Genomic DNA, 17,500 nt, shown 5'->3' with positions numbered 1-17,500 from the left:
CGTTCGCGCCAAAATCTTCCTACGGTGAGATTTTCTTCATTTCTCGCCAAGAGTTAGGTCATAAAGTACTTAATCCAAAAATATAAAAAAAATTGGGGGTCACCGACTTTGTTTTGGAGAAAATGGCAGTGGAAAAATGCTTTAATTTCGATAAATCCGTCATAATAACGAAAGGTAGCCTCATCTGCTCATCCATCGAAAATCCTAAAACTAAACTGTTAGAGTGAAGGTTTCCGTGCATAGGTTTTTAGGGGTGGGATTTTAAGATAATTTTATGCCGCTAGGGATGTCGTAAACAGTAGAGTTCATCCTGGACGAGCGTTTTCGTAACCTCTATCCGTTGCAACCACTACCGGAATTCGATGGCACGAGGAAAGAAAATTTAAAAAAAAGATAACTTATTACGGTGAGATTTTTTTCATTTTATCATATTTTGTAGATAGTAAGTAGAGTAAGTGATTCATGATTAAAAAAATAGGGGTCACCGATGATCCAAGGGAGTAAAATCGATGTGATTTTACGAAGCTCTTGGAAAATTTCGTTTGTCACGTTTTTGCGTGACCTGTCGGGGAACGACTGGAACCCAAGAAAGGATTGATCGTTGAAGGGATGAAAGGTAGACTAGTGCACGACTGATAAAAACAACGCGAACATCAGTCGTGCAGTAGTCTACTTGACTTTCCTAAATATTTTTAATCAATTTTGACTGATCACGATCTCCTCTTATCCAACGCTGTGCAAGACTTATCGTCCACGGTTTCTGCAAAGGTTTTCAAACCTCAACTTCACTAATGCTCGAAGTAATGCGTGACATATTACAGTCGCGTTACCTGCGCAGTTACGTTGCGCACAAACAATTAGCGCGAACGAAGAGAGAAGTGATTCTAGCACTTGTCTGGACAATTTAAGCAATTGTCTCTTACAGACACCTGAAAAATTAAGGCGGATCCAACGGGATTTGGACCCACGACCTCTGCGATGCCGGTGCAATGCTCCACCAACCGAGCAATGAAACCACTCAGTTGGGAGCAGGTCATATTTTGCATACGTCCTCCTCTTGAGGCCTTAGCATGCCTTTTTGACCTGGCATGTCTTATGCCACACTCAGCTGACCGGCCGGCTCAGTTGGTTGAGCATCGGACTTCCGTGCGGAAGGTCGCGGGATCAAATCCCCGGTGGGACTAACACTCAGGGACTAACACTCATACTTTTTAGTCTTCTATGATAAGGACGATAAACCGTATTCCCCGTCTCACATCACTTGCGTGGGCTGTTAAACAATCCGCACGGTGTTCACGAAGAGGACACCTGGGGGAACCTGCGTAAAACTACTTGTTATTCAGTTGATCAAAAATGTAAACTGCATGGCTGACATTTATGCCATAAAAAAAGCAGTCTGGCAAAGTCCCACACAGTGTTGTTCATTGACCCTAAAAGTGAAGTGGTCAACTATTTATTCCTTCCTTCCTTCCTTCCTTCCTTCATTCATTCATTCATTCATTCATTCATTCATTCATTCATTCATGGTGAAGGACTCGCTCAATGTATATTTGAAGCACGGGTTAAAAACGAATTACTATGGAGCCACAAAATAGGTAATATAGGTGTCAAGAGACAATCGTTTAAATCAGTAGCCCAGTCCTGGGGGCGAACCCACACACAATGTCACGGGCGATTTATGTTTGGATTGAATTTCCCGCGAATGAGACTGGGACCCGCAGCAGCACGATCGATGACTAATCTCAAGAAACTATTTTGACGTTATAGCGTCACCGAACGGGAACTGTCTTTGTCTTTTGCGGGAAATTTAGTCTAAAAATAGATTGGTCTACAAAAATTCTGTGACACAATCTTAGAATGGGGGCAATGTTCACTCCACGTCACGGGCTCCTCCTTAAATTGTGAGGATTGCTTCTCTCCTTGGTCTAAACATTTTTCTGCTTGTGACTTTGCAAAATGAGGGTGGTCCACAGGGGTAGTCCATGGAGCGGGTCCACAGTGGTGGTCCATGGACCTGGGGTCCATGTTTTGTATGCGTCCCTACAACTGTGTATTGCGCGCACCACACGAAAGTATCTTTAGTTTACTTTATATTCACTTATCGCTAACCGCTTGCATTATTTACCAAGAACCGGGCAAGCAGCGACTTAAGCCATCTTGCCTTTTTGTTTCCATTGCGAATTGCTTGGGTATAAAATGAACGAGGGTTGCCCGCTTATTATTAAGTTCAAACAACTAAGTACCACGCGTAGAAACTGTATTTCGCTCTTGAATTCACTGTAGACGTAGCTCCACGCTTCATTGAAAAGCTCTCGAACTGAGCAAGGTATTCTGCTGTTTTTCAGATCGAAATGGATAATCCTCTTTGAGGATCTTAGAAGTGTTTTTTACTTCCCTGACAAAATTGTCTTATTTTTTCTCTCGAGTGCAAAAATAACTCAACGATCCTTGCCCATATATGACTAGGGCTTGGCGGATTGTGCTCTTAAAAGTGGCATATTATGCTACTAGCAGTGCTCGAAATTTTGCCAAATTATGCCAAAATTATGCCAGAATTCCCAAATTATGCTCCTGATTTCCGAAATTATGCTCACAAAATGAGGTAGATTCTGTACATATAGGCGCGCAATAGACCAATTCGGCTAACTCAATGTTGTACCCAATTCAAATCTCTCAACATGATCTCCTCTCTAAATTAACGATTATCGTTAATTCCTAATTTGCATTGAATTTACTATTATCGTTAATTTAGAACACTGTGTCCCAGGACTTGTGGTAGCAGAGAAAATAAGGAAACAAAAAGTCATATCCGTGGAGTGGATTCGAACGCGGAGCTTCTATTCTATACACCCTTTCAATAAGTCTAATATATGCCGTTTTCCGCTAATGACGTCAAACTCGTGCTTTTAAAATTTATTCAGAAATGTACAAAGGCTTCAAACAAGAAAAGAAATCGGAAAAGTTTTAGGCCTTTGAACATATCTAAATAAAATTTGAAAGCAAGAGTTCGACGTCATTAGCGGAAAACGGCATATATTAGACTTATTAATAGGGCGCATAGGAACCGCTTCTTTCCATTTCACCACTGAAGATCAAGACACCCTCAAACACATTTATCTAAGTCTCTCATAGAATATCGCTGCTGAAAAATTATTAGGCCTAACCGCCTAAGCTAGATTAATAATTTAAGCCAATGCTTTGATTTTAAAATGTTTAGCTTTGTCGTAGAGCTTGGAAACCGATATTTTGCAGTGTTTAATGTTGTTTGTTGCCGAGTGATGATACAACATTATCAAATAGCGTTGAAAATATTGTTCCTGAGCAGCTAGCGGTGTCAAGTGGTTAGGTGACGGGTTAATAATGAACATTCCCAGGTTCGAGTCCTACGTCCATTCACTTAATTGGGCTGTCTTTTAAAAAATATATGACCATTTCCCATAATCAATATCAAGCTGTCAGTGTTCTAAATTAACGATAATAGTAAATTCAGAGCAAATTAAGAATTAACGATAATCGTAAATTCAAAGTAGAGAATGGGTTGAATCTCTCGGGGTTAAGATTCTTTGTGTCATGATGAATTTGCATGGCAATGAAGCATTCACATTTAAATGATTTGGAAATACGCGGAACAAAACGTTTTATTCCCAAAAGATTTGAATTGGGTACAACATTGAGTTAGCCGAAGTGGTCTATAACGACACCAAATGTTGGAGTCGTATAGACCTTATTCATAAATGGCGGTCAATTTATAATTCTTTTGTCGAAGTGCAAATTAGCCTACCAAGCCTCGATACTACACAGTGAATTAAAAAGAATTCTTGCTCTAAAATGAGGCATGGTAGGCTAATTTGCAAGTGGACAAAAGAATTATAAATGTGACCGCCATTTATGAATAAGGTCTATGGCAGTTGTGCTAGCTTACACAATCCCCACGTGAAGCCGGATGGGAAACCAGGGTACCAGGCTCCTCCAAAAGGTTAATCGCGCACGCAGAATTCGCCAAAAGAGGCCTAGTAACTAAGCATGTCAGAACAAAGTCAATACTACTATTAGCGTAGCTAAAACACTCATTGCAAGAACATACTACCAACATTTAATTTATTTGTGTAGAAAATACACCATATTTACTAAATTTTATGAATTTACGCTCCAAAAAGTGCTAAGATTTGCTAATTAGGCCGTGGCAGTGCTCGTTTAAAAAATTTTGCTTTTTTGCTCCAATTATGCTAAAAAATATGCTAGCACAATCCGCCAAGGCCTATATATGACCATAAATGGAAGTAGACGCTCCAAATTCCCGGATAACAAGAACAACAAAGGCGCTCAATGTAAAGTGGGTGAGTAAGGTTCTTTAAGCTATTCACTACTTGTACAATCCCATAATACACCTCTATTACCCCCCAAAACTTTTGCATAACCATTGTTTGCAATTTCTCCTGGGACATGAAAATGTCCCAAGAGAAGTCGAAAACAATGCCTATGCAGATTTTTTTTTTTTTGGGGGGGGGGGGGGGTAAAAGAGGTGTATTATGGGATTTCTGCAAGTGGTGAATTGAGTGAATGACGTCACGTTTTGCTAGACCCAACCCTCTGAGGTCCAGTCGGTCAGTTTTGAACGTGAGTAATAGCGGGCTTTGAAATCCAAAACTTACACTCAAAGTAAATAGCTTTGGATGAAAATCAAAGCTCAAAATTTTGTCAGGCAGGTGTTAAGTAAACACACTCTCAAAATATGAAGAAAAAAAGGAAGTGAGTTTTGATCGTAGTACCACTTTAAACTACCCGCACACAATGCATTTTAAATTTTCCGTATATTCAACGAAAAACTTTCGCAGTACCTTTTATCATCAGCGTCCAGAGGATAAAAACGAATTTGGACGCCCAAGAGTTCAGCGAAAGAGCATCCATTTCAGCAATGTCTGCACTCGTAAACCAAGGAATCTAAGGCCCGTTTTAAACGTCGCATTTAACATGTGCCGAATCTAATGCAAATGAGAAAAATCTATTGTTTTCGCTCATTTGCATGAGATTCGGCACATGAACAATGCGACGTTTAAAAAGGGCGTAATTCTGAGTTATTCTCGCATATCTTCACAAAATCGTTTTCTCTTGCTTTGTAAAGCTTTCGGGATAAGCCTGCTTTTTCACCGTGACAGGAGAAGGTTTCTATATTTTGCGGAATTCATCCGAAAAACGATTTTCAATTTTCCTGCGAAATACTGATAGTTATTGGAGGGGATGCCCAAAACGCTACGAATCCGGGCATACCTGAGGGATGCCCAAGACACAGCAGTAATATGAGAAGAGCATGCCCATGTCACTAGCGATTTGGGAATTTATGCCTTCGTTAGGCTGTATGTAATAGCGTTCATTTACAATGTAAATAGTGTTTTTCAATTAGAATACCCTAGAACCCCAACGTAATTCAAGATGGCAGACGAACGAAAAACGAAAATTGTTAAAGTTCACCACCCTATGCACAGGATACCCATGATTAGAAATTGCGTTGCGCTACTAATGTCGAACGCAATGAATTTGTTATGAAGTCTCAAGTCCACAAAGTAAATATTGCCGGGGCGAAGCTTGCACATCGTATGTTTTACAAACAAATCTGACAACCAATCAAATACCAAGGAATGTAATATGGATGAGAATTGGCAGCGAATTTTAAAGCAGTAAGCAATGATTATGTAGCTTTCTATATGATTGGCAGACTTCACTGACTTGTGGATGAATAGGCGGCTATACTGATAATGGACTTAACTGATTAGAGTGTAATGTGAAGTGCTAGTTTTGTACCCCATATGAACCATGTGAGCGTTAGCCCTACTAATGGAAATGGGCCCACACAAGGACAGAGAAAAACTCTGACCAGGGTGGGAATTGAATGCGTAACATGACTCCATGTCGGCCCAATTTGAAACAGTAATGAGTAATTGGACTGAAAAGAATTCCACTGAATGCTGGTTTTTGTTTAAATTGGGCAGCAAGGCCGAGTTTTGTAGAAATCCGCACCGACCCAATAGTAGTCTCCGTCGCAGGCGTTTTTAAGGGAATTTAATGGCAACATCAACGAAAGCGTCACTCCAAAACATAACCGTAGCGCTATCTCAAGTTATTTCGCGTTACTCCGTCTTGCTCACGTTGTACAATAAGGGCGAACTATCTTGTAACCGGATAAGTACGAACGGTTTTAAAGCAAAATAGAAAATGAATGGTTCATTGTTATAGGCTGACAAGTTGTCATGAAAACCTAAAATTGGGTGAAAAACGTTCAGCACGAGTATTTTTCCTGTTTTAACTTAACCAACCTAGTGTCGTCACGCAACGGAGCACTTCTGATCTGACCTTTGTCACCTTTTGGCTCTTGAAACTCTTTGTTAAAAAATCATCAGTGCATCGAGTTGTATCAAACAAAAGTGTCAAAAAATGCGAAGAAGTTTAATTTATTTTCTCTTGCAAGAGAGTACGGTAAAAAATCTTACAGCGTAATTGGTTCTTGGCGCGTTTTTCCCACATGCACAGTAAAGCGCCAAGAACCAATCAGATTGCAAGGTTCTTTAAATAGTCAGTCTACGAACTGCACATATTTTCATAACCTGCGATCAGGCTCTATTTTAGTTTCGCGTGGTACGTAATGTGGAGTTGGCGAAACGAAAAATAGAGCCTGAACAAATTCCTCTTCGATATTCCTTCCGCCCACTTTTTTTGATTGATTGACATGTCCTTCATCGGCCAATCAAATTTACTTCCATTACACCAATACACGCGTGGACAGCAGATTCACGGTATTTTGTTTTGACCAGAGTTGATTACAGTGGGAGGAGTATTATAAACGAATTCGAAAGTTACCGTTGGCTTTACTTTGAGAGAAACACATTTACAGCATGGGGAATGTTACTTTCTGTACCTTTTCGACGACTATATTGCGGCAAAGGCCGGCGCAATTCTTCCTCCGAACTTCACTGAATATGCAATCTTTTAAGCTTGACATCTTAATTTGTAATTGAGATAACCTAGCATTTTGTCGTTGGACGGTTTGGCAATAGATTTTTAAAGAAAAAAAAAAGGAGAAATACATTATTCCTTTAACGTGTTTGCCCATGAAGGTTTCTTTGGTGATTTTTTCGGGTAATATCTTAATTCAGTTGCAGTGTATTTCTAGAAGTTGCGCGCAGTAAAATCATCATCGGATAAATTTGACCGTTAATCTTTTGATGGAGTACGAACAGTAAGATGGACTCGCAAAATTTCTTTTATATTTGTACAATTGGTCTCTCTGGAGCGAGAGTGAAATCAACTGGAAATATTATGAAGCAATCTTGACTCCAAATTGTGCAAACAAACCGTGAGCTAAATTGCAGAATACCCAGCCCACCAAATGTCCTGAATGTCCTACTTAAAAAAGCTGCCACCGCGGTCCCGCAGTGGTGTTTAACAATGCTGCTTGTCCGCAGTGGCATGGGACAGAAAATGACATTCATAATTCTGTTCCTAAACCGGGTATTCTGCAATCGCTCCTTAGCTTTCATTTTGCTGTTCCGTTAACTACACTTTTCACGAGATCGTGTGAAGAAGAGAGAATTTGTTTACTGATTAAGCCTAAGCACTCGTTTCAGTGATTGGGTCTAAGCACTCTTAGCTTTTATTTTGCGGTTCGGTTAACTACACTTTTCATGAGCTCGTGTGAAGAAGAAAGCGGTCGTTTACTGATTAAGCCTAAGCACGATCGTCTGAACAAGAAAGCAGTCGTTTACTTATTAAGCCTAAGCGCTCGCTTCAGTGATTAGGCCTAAGCATTCTCGTAAAATTTTAGCTTTCATTTTGCGGTTCGGTTCACTACACTTTTCACGAGATCGTGTGAAGAAGAAAGCACTCTTTTACTGATTAATTTAAGCCTAAGCGCCCGTTTCAGTGATTAGGCCTAAGCACTCTCGTAAAATTTTAGCTTTCACGTTGCGGTTCGGTTAACTACACTTTTCACGAGATCATCTTGCCCTTGAACAATTTTCATTCAACTACTACGGGACTGCGGTGCTCAGAGAGAGACCCTGGGGACAAGGCATCGACTACGGGACTGCGGACCGCGGTGGCAGTTCATTTAGTGGTTGCCCTTAAACAGTTTTCATTCAACGACTACGGGACTGCGGACTGCGGTGGCAGTTCATTTTAGTGCTTGCCCTTTAACATTTTGCATTCAACGACTACGGGACTGTGGACCGCGGTGGCAGTTCATTTTAGTGCTTGCCCTTTAACATTTTGCATTCATCGACTTCGAGACTGCGGACCGCGTTGGCAGCTTTTTTAAGTAGGACATTTGGTGGGCCGTGTATTCTGCAATTGCTCCTCTCCTCGTTTTGATATATATGTCCTTTGTCTCATCCAGGAAACCAATATGCATCGGCTTTCATTGCCATTTGAAAGAACCAGCTATTTAGCTTTCAAAACATCAGGGAAGTTTCTGCCAAAGTACTTTCAACCACATGGCCACAGAGCTCGACAACGGAATCGCTAATTTCACTCTTTCCAGAGATTCAAACCCGATTCTGGACAAGTTATGAGATGTTCCAGATGGTATATCTCCATTTATACAAATAAAATCAAGTTGCACCGTCCATGTCTTTGTAAGAACAAAAGGCAGCAAATTTTTTCGTACACTTATGGCGGATTAGTCTCGAGGAGTTCGCGAGAGCTCCATGCAATCACGATGGCATTTTCACTTCCGACGTTTCAACAGCCAATCAGATCACGAGTTTGGTCGGCCAAAATTTGGCCGACCGTCTGGAATTCTTGAGAGACTTTTGGTCAGGCCCAATTTTAGCGAGCGACGACATAATTTAAGGCCTGGCCAAACGCTCGCAACATTTCAACGCAACATTGTTGTATGATGTTGCGACATGTGTTGAATGGACTGGCCAAACGCACGCAACATATCGCAACAGGGTGGCCAAACGTACGCAACATGTTGTTCCCAACAATGTTGCAAGATGTTGCGTTGAAATGTTGCGAGCGTTTGGCCAGGCCTTAAGAGAACATATGGGCGAAGCTAAAAATGGGCCTGATCGCAGGTTAATATTTTCATATTCACAAATTTTCACCTTTCTTTTAGGTTATCTGACTGTTGTTCCACTAGATATCTTCATTTCTACAGGTTTAAAAGTTTTTTTTTACAGAAGATACAGTAATGAGAGAGGGTGTCACTTCGATTGTTCCCTTTGAATGCACTTCAAATCGCATATCTAATTGGTTACGCTTGAGTACTGAAATTGCTAGGTGATCTCAACGGACGCGCCCGGTCCGTCCACATACCCCCTCACACCAGTCACGCCAGTCTAAACTTCGTCTTTTGGTGTTTATACTGCCAATTACAAGCGAAGCGATGCGTCGTTCCCTATTGATTTTGGCTGTAGTCTTGCCTCTCCTGTGTTTCTTACTTGCAAAATACCAGGATGCCGATTTTCTACTGATGTTTTACGAAATGTTTGGCAAGAATGCCACTGTTGCCTTGCAAGGGAAAGTGGTTTGGATAACGGGCGCTTCAAGCGGAATCGGAGAATATTTGGCTTACGAACTGGCGAAATCTGGCTGCAAACTGGTGCTTTCAGCAAGGAGGAAAGATGAATTGGAAAGAGTTAAGCAAAAATGCGTCGGTAAGAAGCTTTGCATCATACATGAATTCGTATCATTTATTCATGTCACGTACGATCGCGGCTTATATTTTTCGCAGCGTCATACGCCTCGTGGACCCAGGGAAAAGAACGCTAGCTTGGGGGCGATAGGAGCGAAAGCTTCCTTTGGCACCCAGAGTAATACTAAAAAACAACAAAGAATGGCCTGTTATTGCATGCATTTGTAAGACTAAATCGACTGACACAATGTTATACCAAATATATTCAAACCCGTTGGGAATGAAAGATTTTGAACCAGGTGTTTCCATATGTGAATCCTTAATGTAATGCAAATACAATACATTATGCTTGACGATCAGGTCCGAGACATTTTTCATCAAAAGTCAATTTCCAACCGGACCGAAGCGTCCCATTTACGTTTCGACCGAAATTTCAGATACATCACAGTGAAATGCGACTGGCAACGAGTATCTTTGTAAATGGAACGGGACGTTACGGTTGGACCGGACCGAAACGAACCTTTCCATTTGACGTAAGCCCGAAATTTGCGGAAATTTTGGCTTACTGGAAAGCACCCAAAGAATCCTAACCACGGGAGATTTGAATTGGGTACAACTTTGAGTTAGCCAATTTGGTATATTGTTGATAAATCTAGACTCTTATCCAGCTCCTCCTTTGAAAACAATAATAATTGCAAAATCCACCTTGTTACTATGGGGAGGGATCCCATGAGATAGCACGTGCTTGCTCCAGACAATGCAATAACTGTTACTCTAAGATCTATGTGGATGCCATCAATGTAATTAAGTTTGTTAAAAGTAAAGTGAAACCTTTGAAGTGTTAATGTATTTAGCCTTTAAAACCCATTGACTCCTGAACCCTCCCTGTTGACGAGAACAATCATCTGGCGTTAGACAGAGCTAATTCTATTAATTCTCAATCCCAGGGGTCATTGGGTTAATAGACTGTTATGTTGGGCGAAGTAACCTAAAACTAACTTGGTGCAAAGGTTTTTAAAGGGAAGACAGAAAATGAAGGATTCCCTTTGGTAGTGCTAAAGTCTTTCAAGAAACTGTCCTATATATACAAACTGACTCTAACACCCTGAATCTCGAAATAGCAATGTTGTGGTGCCATGTGAAACAACAGTCATTGCTTTACAAAATGATCTCAATATTGTGTGGTATTATCTTACGATGGCAACACGCAGTCAACCCATACAAACACACCCAGTGTGCTTATTTCTCAAAAATGAAACCTTACCCCATTTTTGTGTCAACTGTTGCAATAGCATCAGTGACAATAGAATATAATTTTATTTGCTCAGTTCGTAGTTAATGTACAATTTAAAGTTGAAAACAAACAAATAAATAGATAGAATAATCATAATTACATTTTTTATTAATTAAATGTTTGAGCCTAGGAACTGAATAAACCAGTAGGTTTTCGTGTTAGCCCCTAGACATAATTTCGTCGCCTCTTTTAAGTAAGTAATGAAGTAAGAAAGTAAATTAAATTAAGTTCAGTCCTGACATTTTCAAGCAATCATTGGGTTGAATCGCTCAAGCTCAAACCATTGCCGTTGGCCTTTGGCTCCTCATGGCTAGAATATTTTAACAATGATGTCTGTGCAAGAAACATTGGGCTGTATAATAATACAAGTTATGGAAGATGCATTGAATTTAAAATTTTATATCATAGACCAGAATCAAGTTAAAATTTGTTGACAAGACAGTCGTTGAACCAGAAACTATGCTACAATCCTAGACCTATATACATGTATATATACATGCACTGTAGGACACAGGAGAGATGCATTATTTTGCAGCTTTCATAGCTAAATGGAAATTATTCATAGCTAAAAACAAACAAACACTACATACCGGTAGATCTTGCACATACATTGTATTTCTAAACCACACAGTCCTTCCCTCAGAAAGCAAGCAATATTGTTTACTGACCCATTGTGATGATTAGTGATATTAAGAATTGTTACTCTGTGATTGACCACTGACTTTGTGAAAAAAGTTAACACCTGCAGTCTTTCGACTGTCTATTTCTTTATATCTTACGATGATGATGATGATGATGATGATGATGATGATGATGACTGGTGAATCAAACTGAAGAGCCCATGCTCATGGTCATGACCATCCATTTGTAGTGGAACACATTAAATTGTTACACTGAAGAACAAGTTACAGTGTATCAAATACAAGATCTGGAGATTCAAATGAAGGAGTTGTTACAGTAGGATCTGAAGACCATACGGAGCACCCCTTATTATTCGTGCTTTTATTCCCTTATCGTTCTTGCAGAGGAAAAGCAAGGCAACACTGTGTACTGTTTTGCACTAAAAGCACTGAGCAGTGGTTTTACTTATTATAACAATAATTATTTGTGTATATTGTTTTAATTTACAGATATTTCCAGTGCTCTTCATCCATCATTTCAAAAAGATCAAGATATCCTTGTCCTTCCTCTGGACTTGTTGCAGTTTGACACACATGGAAACCTTACTATTGATGTCATCAAGCATTTTGGAAAGGTAACTCAACTTGACAATCTCGGTTTCTGGGCAAAATGAATTCATCTTGTTAAAAGATTGTGGAATGCGGCACATAACGTTTAATAACAACTTTTGGGTGAGGTTGAGCAAAATATCATGATTATCAGTGGTGACCAGATCAATTATTTGCCGAAGCTGAAGGTTGGGGCAATGATTTATCTGCAAGACAGAAAAATCATGATATTTTGCAATAGCCGAGTTCAATAATTGTTTTATAATTCGATGACTGAGTTTGTTTTTCACAATTCCTAACAATTGAATCCTTTTCTGAGAGCTTATTTGCAGGTCACGTGGTGGGCTCTCGGCCAATGAAAAGGGAGGAAAAATGCATCGAATGATAATTATTATTTATTGAAATCTTGACCCTGCCTCACAGCACATCCATGTATATAAAATGTGGTTGACGTTTAAGAACCAACACACTATTGGCAAGGGTTATTAAGAAGCATTGTATATGGTGGAAATTTGTCTGTCCTTTGTGGGTACCATAAGCATCCGCAGTTAAGCCCCTCCTTTTTCCCAAAAATCATTGCTAGAAATAAGCTAGGGGTGCGGCTTATCTGCAGGAACATTTGAAACAGGCTGCTCCTGGTGTCCAGTTTTCCATCTTCGCATCCAATCTAATGCCTCCTGGTTACTAAGCTATGAATGTTCTTGTTGTAATGCAAAAATCTATGGAAGAACTGTGTTGAATGAACAAATTCCTGTCAACAAATCCCAGAAAAAGATCAGTCAAAGTGCTACAAAATTGTGGGTAACACTGACAGCTGGTATTTTTTACAGGTCACAGGTCACATGTCATTGTTCATTCATAAAAGCTAACCTACATGTAAGGTTATGAATGTTTAAGATGCTTTCTGTATTGGTAAAACAATGACCTGTAATTAATACCAGCCGAGACTTCTAAGTATTTCCCATTTCAATGATTGTATAGTGAGTTTACGTTCGATGAACAGTGGATGAAGAAGACTTCTAAAGACTTGACTTTGGGTCTTTTTTGCTTTGTTTCGAAAACACTTTGTTCCCAAAATCTGAGCTGCTAAACTCTGGGTGCGGCTCATCTGCGGGTGTTTACCATAAATTATCATTATCAGCTGGAGTTTTCATATGAAAAACTTTTCATTTGCAAACTGAGCATGCTCAGGAATGGAAACTCCATGTGATATGTGGTACATGTAGTAACAGTTGTACTCATGCTCGGATATCTCTGCCTGGCTACTCTTATTCCATGGTGAGTTCAAATAAATTATTTTTCAACGAAACACTGTTGTATGCATTGTCATTTCAAAGTAAAATTGGTATAGATTTTTAACATTATCTTTATTTCCCATCTAGGTTGATATTTTGGTCAATAATGCAGCCAGAGGACAATTCTCCTGGATCAAGGAAACACCTCTTGAGGTAGACAGAGCACTTTTAGATCTTAACCTTGTTGGGACCATCTCTTTGACAAAGGCAGTTCTCCCATACATGATACAGCAACAGGAAGGAAACATTGTTGTTGTGAGCAGTGGTTCAGGAAAGTTCGGTAATTATTGAGTAACTGAGTCTTATGCATAAAGTGGTCCAGGTATATATAGAGAGGATGTTACATGGTGGCAAGAAGATATGAATTTGTATGTTTGAATGACAAGAACAATATCATGAATGAGTGAGATGAATGAGTGAGATATTGTTCTTGCCACAAGAACTAACATGTAATAATAATTATTATTATTCTTTTCTTTTTATGGTATAGACAATAGATACTGTATACACGCTTAATTAACAAAAAAGGCGGGAATCGTGATGTCATTGCTCAATATGACCACTTGTGTTTATACATACGAAAAATACGCTGTTTTGGTTCCTGGGTGTAGTGGTCATATTGATTCTATGAGTATCTCAGTTCCCGGTAAAACGCTCCCGTCCATATAATAAACACCTTTTCCTAGAATGAAAGTGGCTCAAACCAGTTTCAACAATTTGGAGGGGAATGCCTCATTAGATGGATTAATTCTACAACACTGTTTTAGGTAACGACAATATTATGGTACCCAAATAATGAAACACCAGCAATTATTATTGCTTAACAAGGTACACTCATTAACATCACATTAAAGGTTACCATGGCAATAAAATAGCCTTATAAAAATGCCCTATTTTTTCTATCCTTAATTTTTAAATCTAAAAAAATGATCTCAGTGGCCCCAGTTTTACTTCCTGGAAAGTTATTTCCACACTAAGGAAAACACTCTCTGTGAAGCGCAAAAAAGTTTCTGGAGTGGATTCAGAGCATGTTTAAAATGTTCCAATTGTGAAGTTATGTAACAGCTGGTCTTGGCCATTTAAAAGGTGAATGGTGTTTTCCACGAGACAAATCACCATAAATTTTATTATTATGTGGTTAACTCAATCAGTTTTGATAGCTATATCTGCTGGATAGTGCTTTGTCCAGTGGATAGCGCTATATCTTGGATAACCAAGTTCTGGTCTTCCCACATGGTGCCAGCTATCTGCGGTACTACACCATTTTAAGGCTTTCCAATTGGTTTTGCTATTGAGCAAAACATTGGCAGTTGAAAGTACAACTGATGAGACTTAAGGGAAACCTCCACTCTTACTAAAGAATAACGTAAAACCAGAGGAACTATATGTAAAGCAATCAAATTTTTGTGAAAATTTTCCATAACAGCATTTTTTTAGAACAATTGTGACGTGTTATGGTTGTTGTGTTAGTCTGACACAAAGCATAGGTTTAGCCGGGGCGAAAACATTGTAAGGAAAAACTTAATGGTTGAGTACATGCATTTCAAACTTTTCTTGACAGGTAGCCCTATCGCATCCACCTATTCAGCCAGCAAATTTGCGTTGCACGTGAGTGAAAGAACTAGAGAGAGTAGTATCGTTTTGACAATAATAATAATTGATAATATTGTTGGGAAAATGAATGCCTTGGTGGGCATTCAGGGTGAGTTCAGGGTGAAATGATAGAACGGAATGTTTGAAGTGTCTTTATAAATTGAGTAGAAAATCGTAATACACAGTTTGCTTAATGAGTTGCTGGAGAGATACCATGTTCAACATATTTCCTGTTCAATGTATGGCCAGAGTGCAAAGTGCAAGGCCCTTATTACAAAATTGAGTTAATGGAAACAAAGTGCTGTAACATCAATATTTAGTATCTTTTGCCTAAGAGAAAAGGTTATTAATCATAAATTATCATTTTGTTCGAAGAACAAAGTATAGGATTTGGATATGATTTTTTTTTCGGGTCGCGATTTTCCTGCGCATGCGTAGCAGTTCTTTGCTCCTGGGATCAATTTTGCATAAATTATGAAAGAATGCCCGCCGACGCCTATTTCCCTTTCGTAAACGGTCGTTTCCATTTCTCAGAACGGTCGTTGCCATTTGAAACGGTCGATGCCATTTTTTAGCTCTGAATTACACTCATTAGGTCTAAGAACTCAAAAGGTTGCGGTTACTGGGAGTTGTGTCTCGCTGGTCATATGAGTTAGGGTTCGGGTTAGGGTTCTGTTTAGGGTGAGGGCTAAGAACCCGAGTTCGAGTTTTGACATTTTCGGACTCTTTTTTTCCATCTAGTTTTTCTTTTATAAATGTTTTTTTCCCTTTTTGTCTTAATTTTTGTTAATATTTTTTCTTAGTTTGTTTCTTTTAATTTTCTTTGAAGTGAAGTGTGTAGTCGACCGTTATAAATGGCATCGACCGTTTCAAATGGCAACGACCCTTCTGAGAAATGGCAACGACCGTTTACGAAAGGGAAATTTGCCCCGCCGACCAGAACCTACAGTGTGAGGAAATGGTGGATTTTCGTGCTGCTATCGAGCATGTTTGCGAAGTGTTTAAAATCTCATCGCTTTTTCCCGGGCAGTAGGAATGTCTAAAGGCTGTATGTGATGGAAAAAATGTGTATGCAAGCCTTCCGACTGCATATGGCAAATCTTTGATTTATTGTGCGAATATTCCAATCGTCGCCGATGTTGTTTTTGATCGGCAGCGTGCTTACTTTCATCTTGCTCAGCCACTGGACCTTAACTTGCACAACAGTTTTATTTTCATTTGCCGAATCTTGATCATATGACATATGATCGCTCTAACAGGGGAAACGTTCAGGATTACGCGATCTGTGGGGACGTTTTTGACAGGTGTTGAAGAAAGGAGCGAGCCTTGATCGTTCGGCGAAGAAAGGGGAAAATAGCTTATACTGTAATGTCAAGTGTCTGTACCGGGAGGGGGGGGGAGGGGTACTAACAAAAAAATAATTCGGAGAGGCTCCGTCCCGAGGTCCCCCCGAAAGGGGTACCTTTTTTACGCTTCAGGTATATGAAAGGGAAGGGATTTCACAAATCGAAGTATATGAAAGGGTAGGGAAATCTGTAATTTAGGTATTTAAAAGGGCCTTTCATTAACATATTTCGACCACACATACCTACCAGGTGATCTGATGACGTAATAGACCTTATTCACGATGTCCGCCATGTTGGATCTGCTATTATCATGCAAATTAGCTACACCGTCACTTGTGAGGGGGCAAACAACACAGGTTCGAGAGGTTATAACGAACATCACACAGATGATTTGTTTCACATTCACTGAATGCTTATCACCAACGTAGTAAAATAGAATGATCACACAAGTTACGTCGATGTTTTTTTTTAGTGAAAAATGAGCAGATAACAAAGTAGAAAGTCAAAATGTCAAAGGCAATCTAAAGATATAAAATTATTATAAAAGTTACTTATATCTTAATTCTAAAATGTACTTTTAGCAATGTTATTTTAATATTTCGACGAGCCGATTTTCCGCAATTTGCCTTTTTTTCAATGTTTGCCCCCCAGCATAACACATGGCTAATTTGCATGACAATTTGAAAACCAACATGGCGGCTATCGTGAATTAGGCCTATTCGAAGGACTGGGAAGAAAAATTTTAACGCCGTATCCCACAACCGCGCGCGGCCTTTAATGTTATTTTCGAATTCAACATTGCAGAGGCGAGGTTAGATCTCGTCGGTTCTACGTGAATGTTCATTCAGTAACAGGAAATGTTGGAGACACGGAATAATGGGATGGCGTTACGCAGACGTCCCTTTTCCGCGTGCAGCAAGGAAATAGGAGACCTCTGCACGCACGCTACAAAAAAAGCAGCCAGAGGATAGGCCACCTTAATAAATCCTTGTCATCACATAAATATGCATGTACCTGTTTAAGCATATGCTGTATGTAAAAAAAATGTAAAATAGATATTCACTTCACTAGGGATTCTTTGATACTGCTCGGCTGGAATTGGGAGAGCACAACAT

At 39.5% G+C, this 17,500-nt stretch overlaps 1 protein-coding gene across 1 annotated transcript in view; it reads left to right on the top strand.

Annotated features, from left to right (window-relative positions):
- The first annotated feature begins 9,287 nt into the window (after positions 1–9,287).
- Positions 9,288–17,500, top strand: part of LOC138006510 (dehydrogenase/reductase SDR family member 7-like) — a 10,475-nt gene continuing 2,262 nt past the window's right edge. Inside the window, exons 1-5 of the mRNA XM_068852876.1 lie at positions 9,288–9,650; positions 12,053–12,177; positions 13,534–13,726; positions 15,008–15,054; positions 17,457–17,500. The exon at positions 17,457–17,500 is cut by the window's right edge and continues 76 nt beyond it. Of these exons, the coding sequence (XP_068708977.1) occupies positions 9,380–9,650; positions 12,053–12,177; positions 13,534–13,726; positions 15,008–15,054; positions 17,457–17,500 (680 nt within the window). The 5' untranslated portion in view covers positions 9,288–9,379. The remainder of the gene's footprint in view (positions 9,651–12,052; positions 12,178–13,533; positions 13,727–15,007; positions 15,055–17,456) is intronic.

Source organism: Montipora foliosa, chromosome 6 (assembly GCF_036669935.1).
Source record: "Montipora foliosa isolate CH-2021 chromosome 6, ASM3666993v2, whole genome shotgun sequence".
In the NCBI taxonomy this organism is placed as follows: domain Eukaryota; kingdom Metazoa; phylum Cnidaria; class Anthozoa; order Scleractinia; family Acroporidae; genus Montipora; species Montipora foliosa.
The sequence above is the reverse complement of the archived record's forward strand: the minus strand, read 5'-3'. Positions and strand labels throughout refer to the sequence as shown.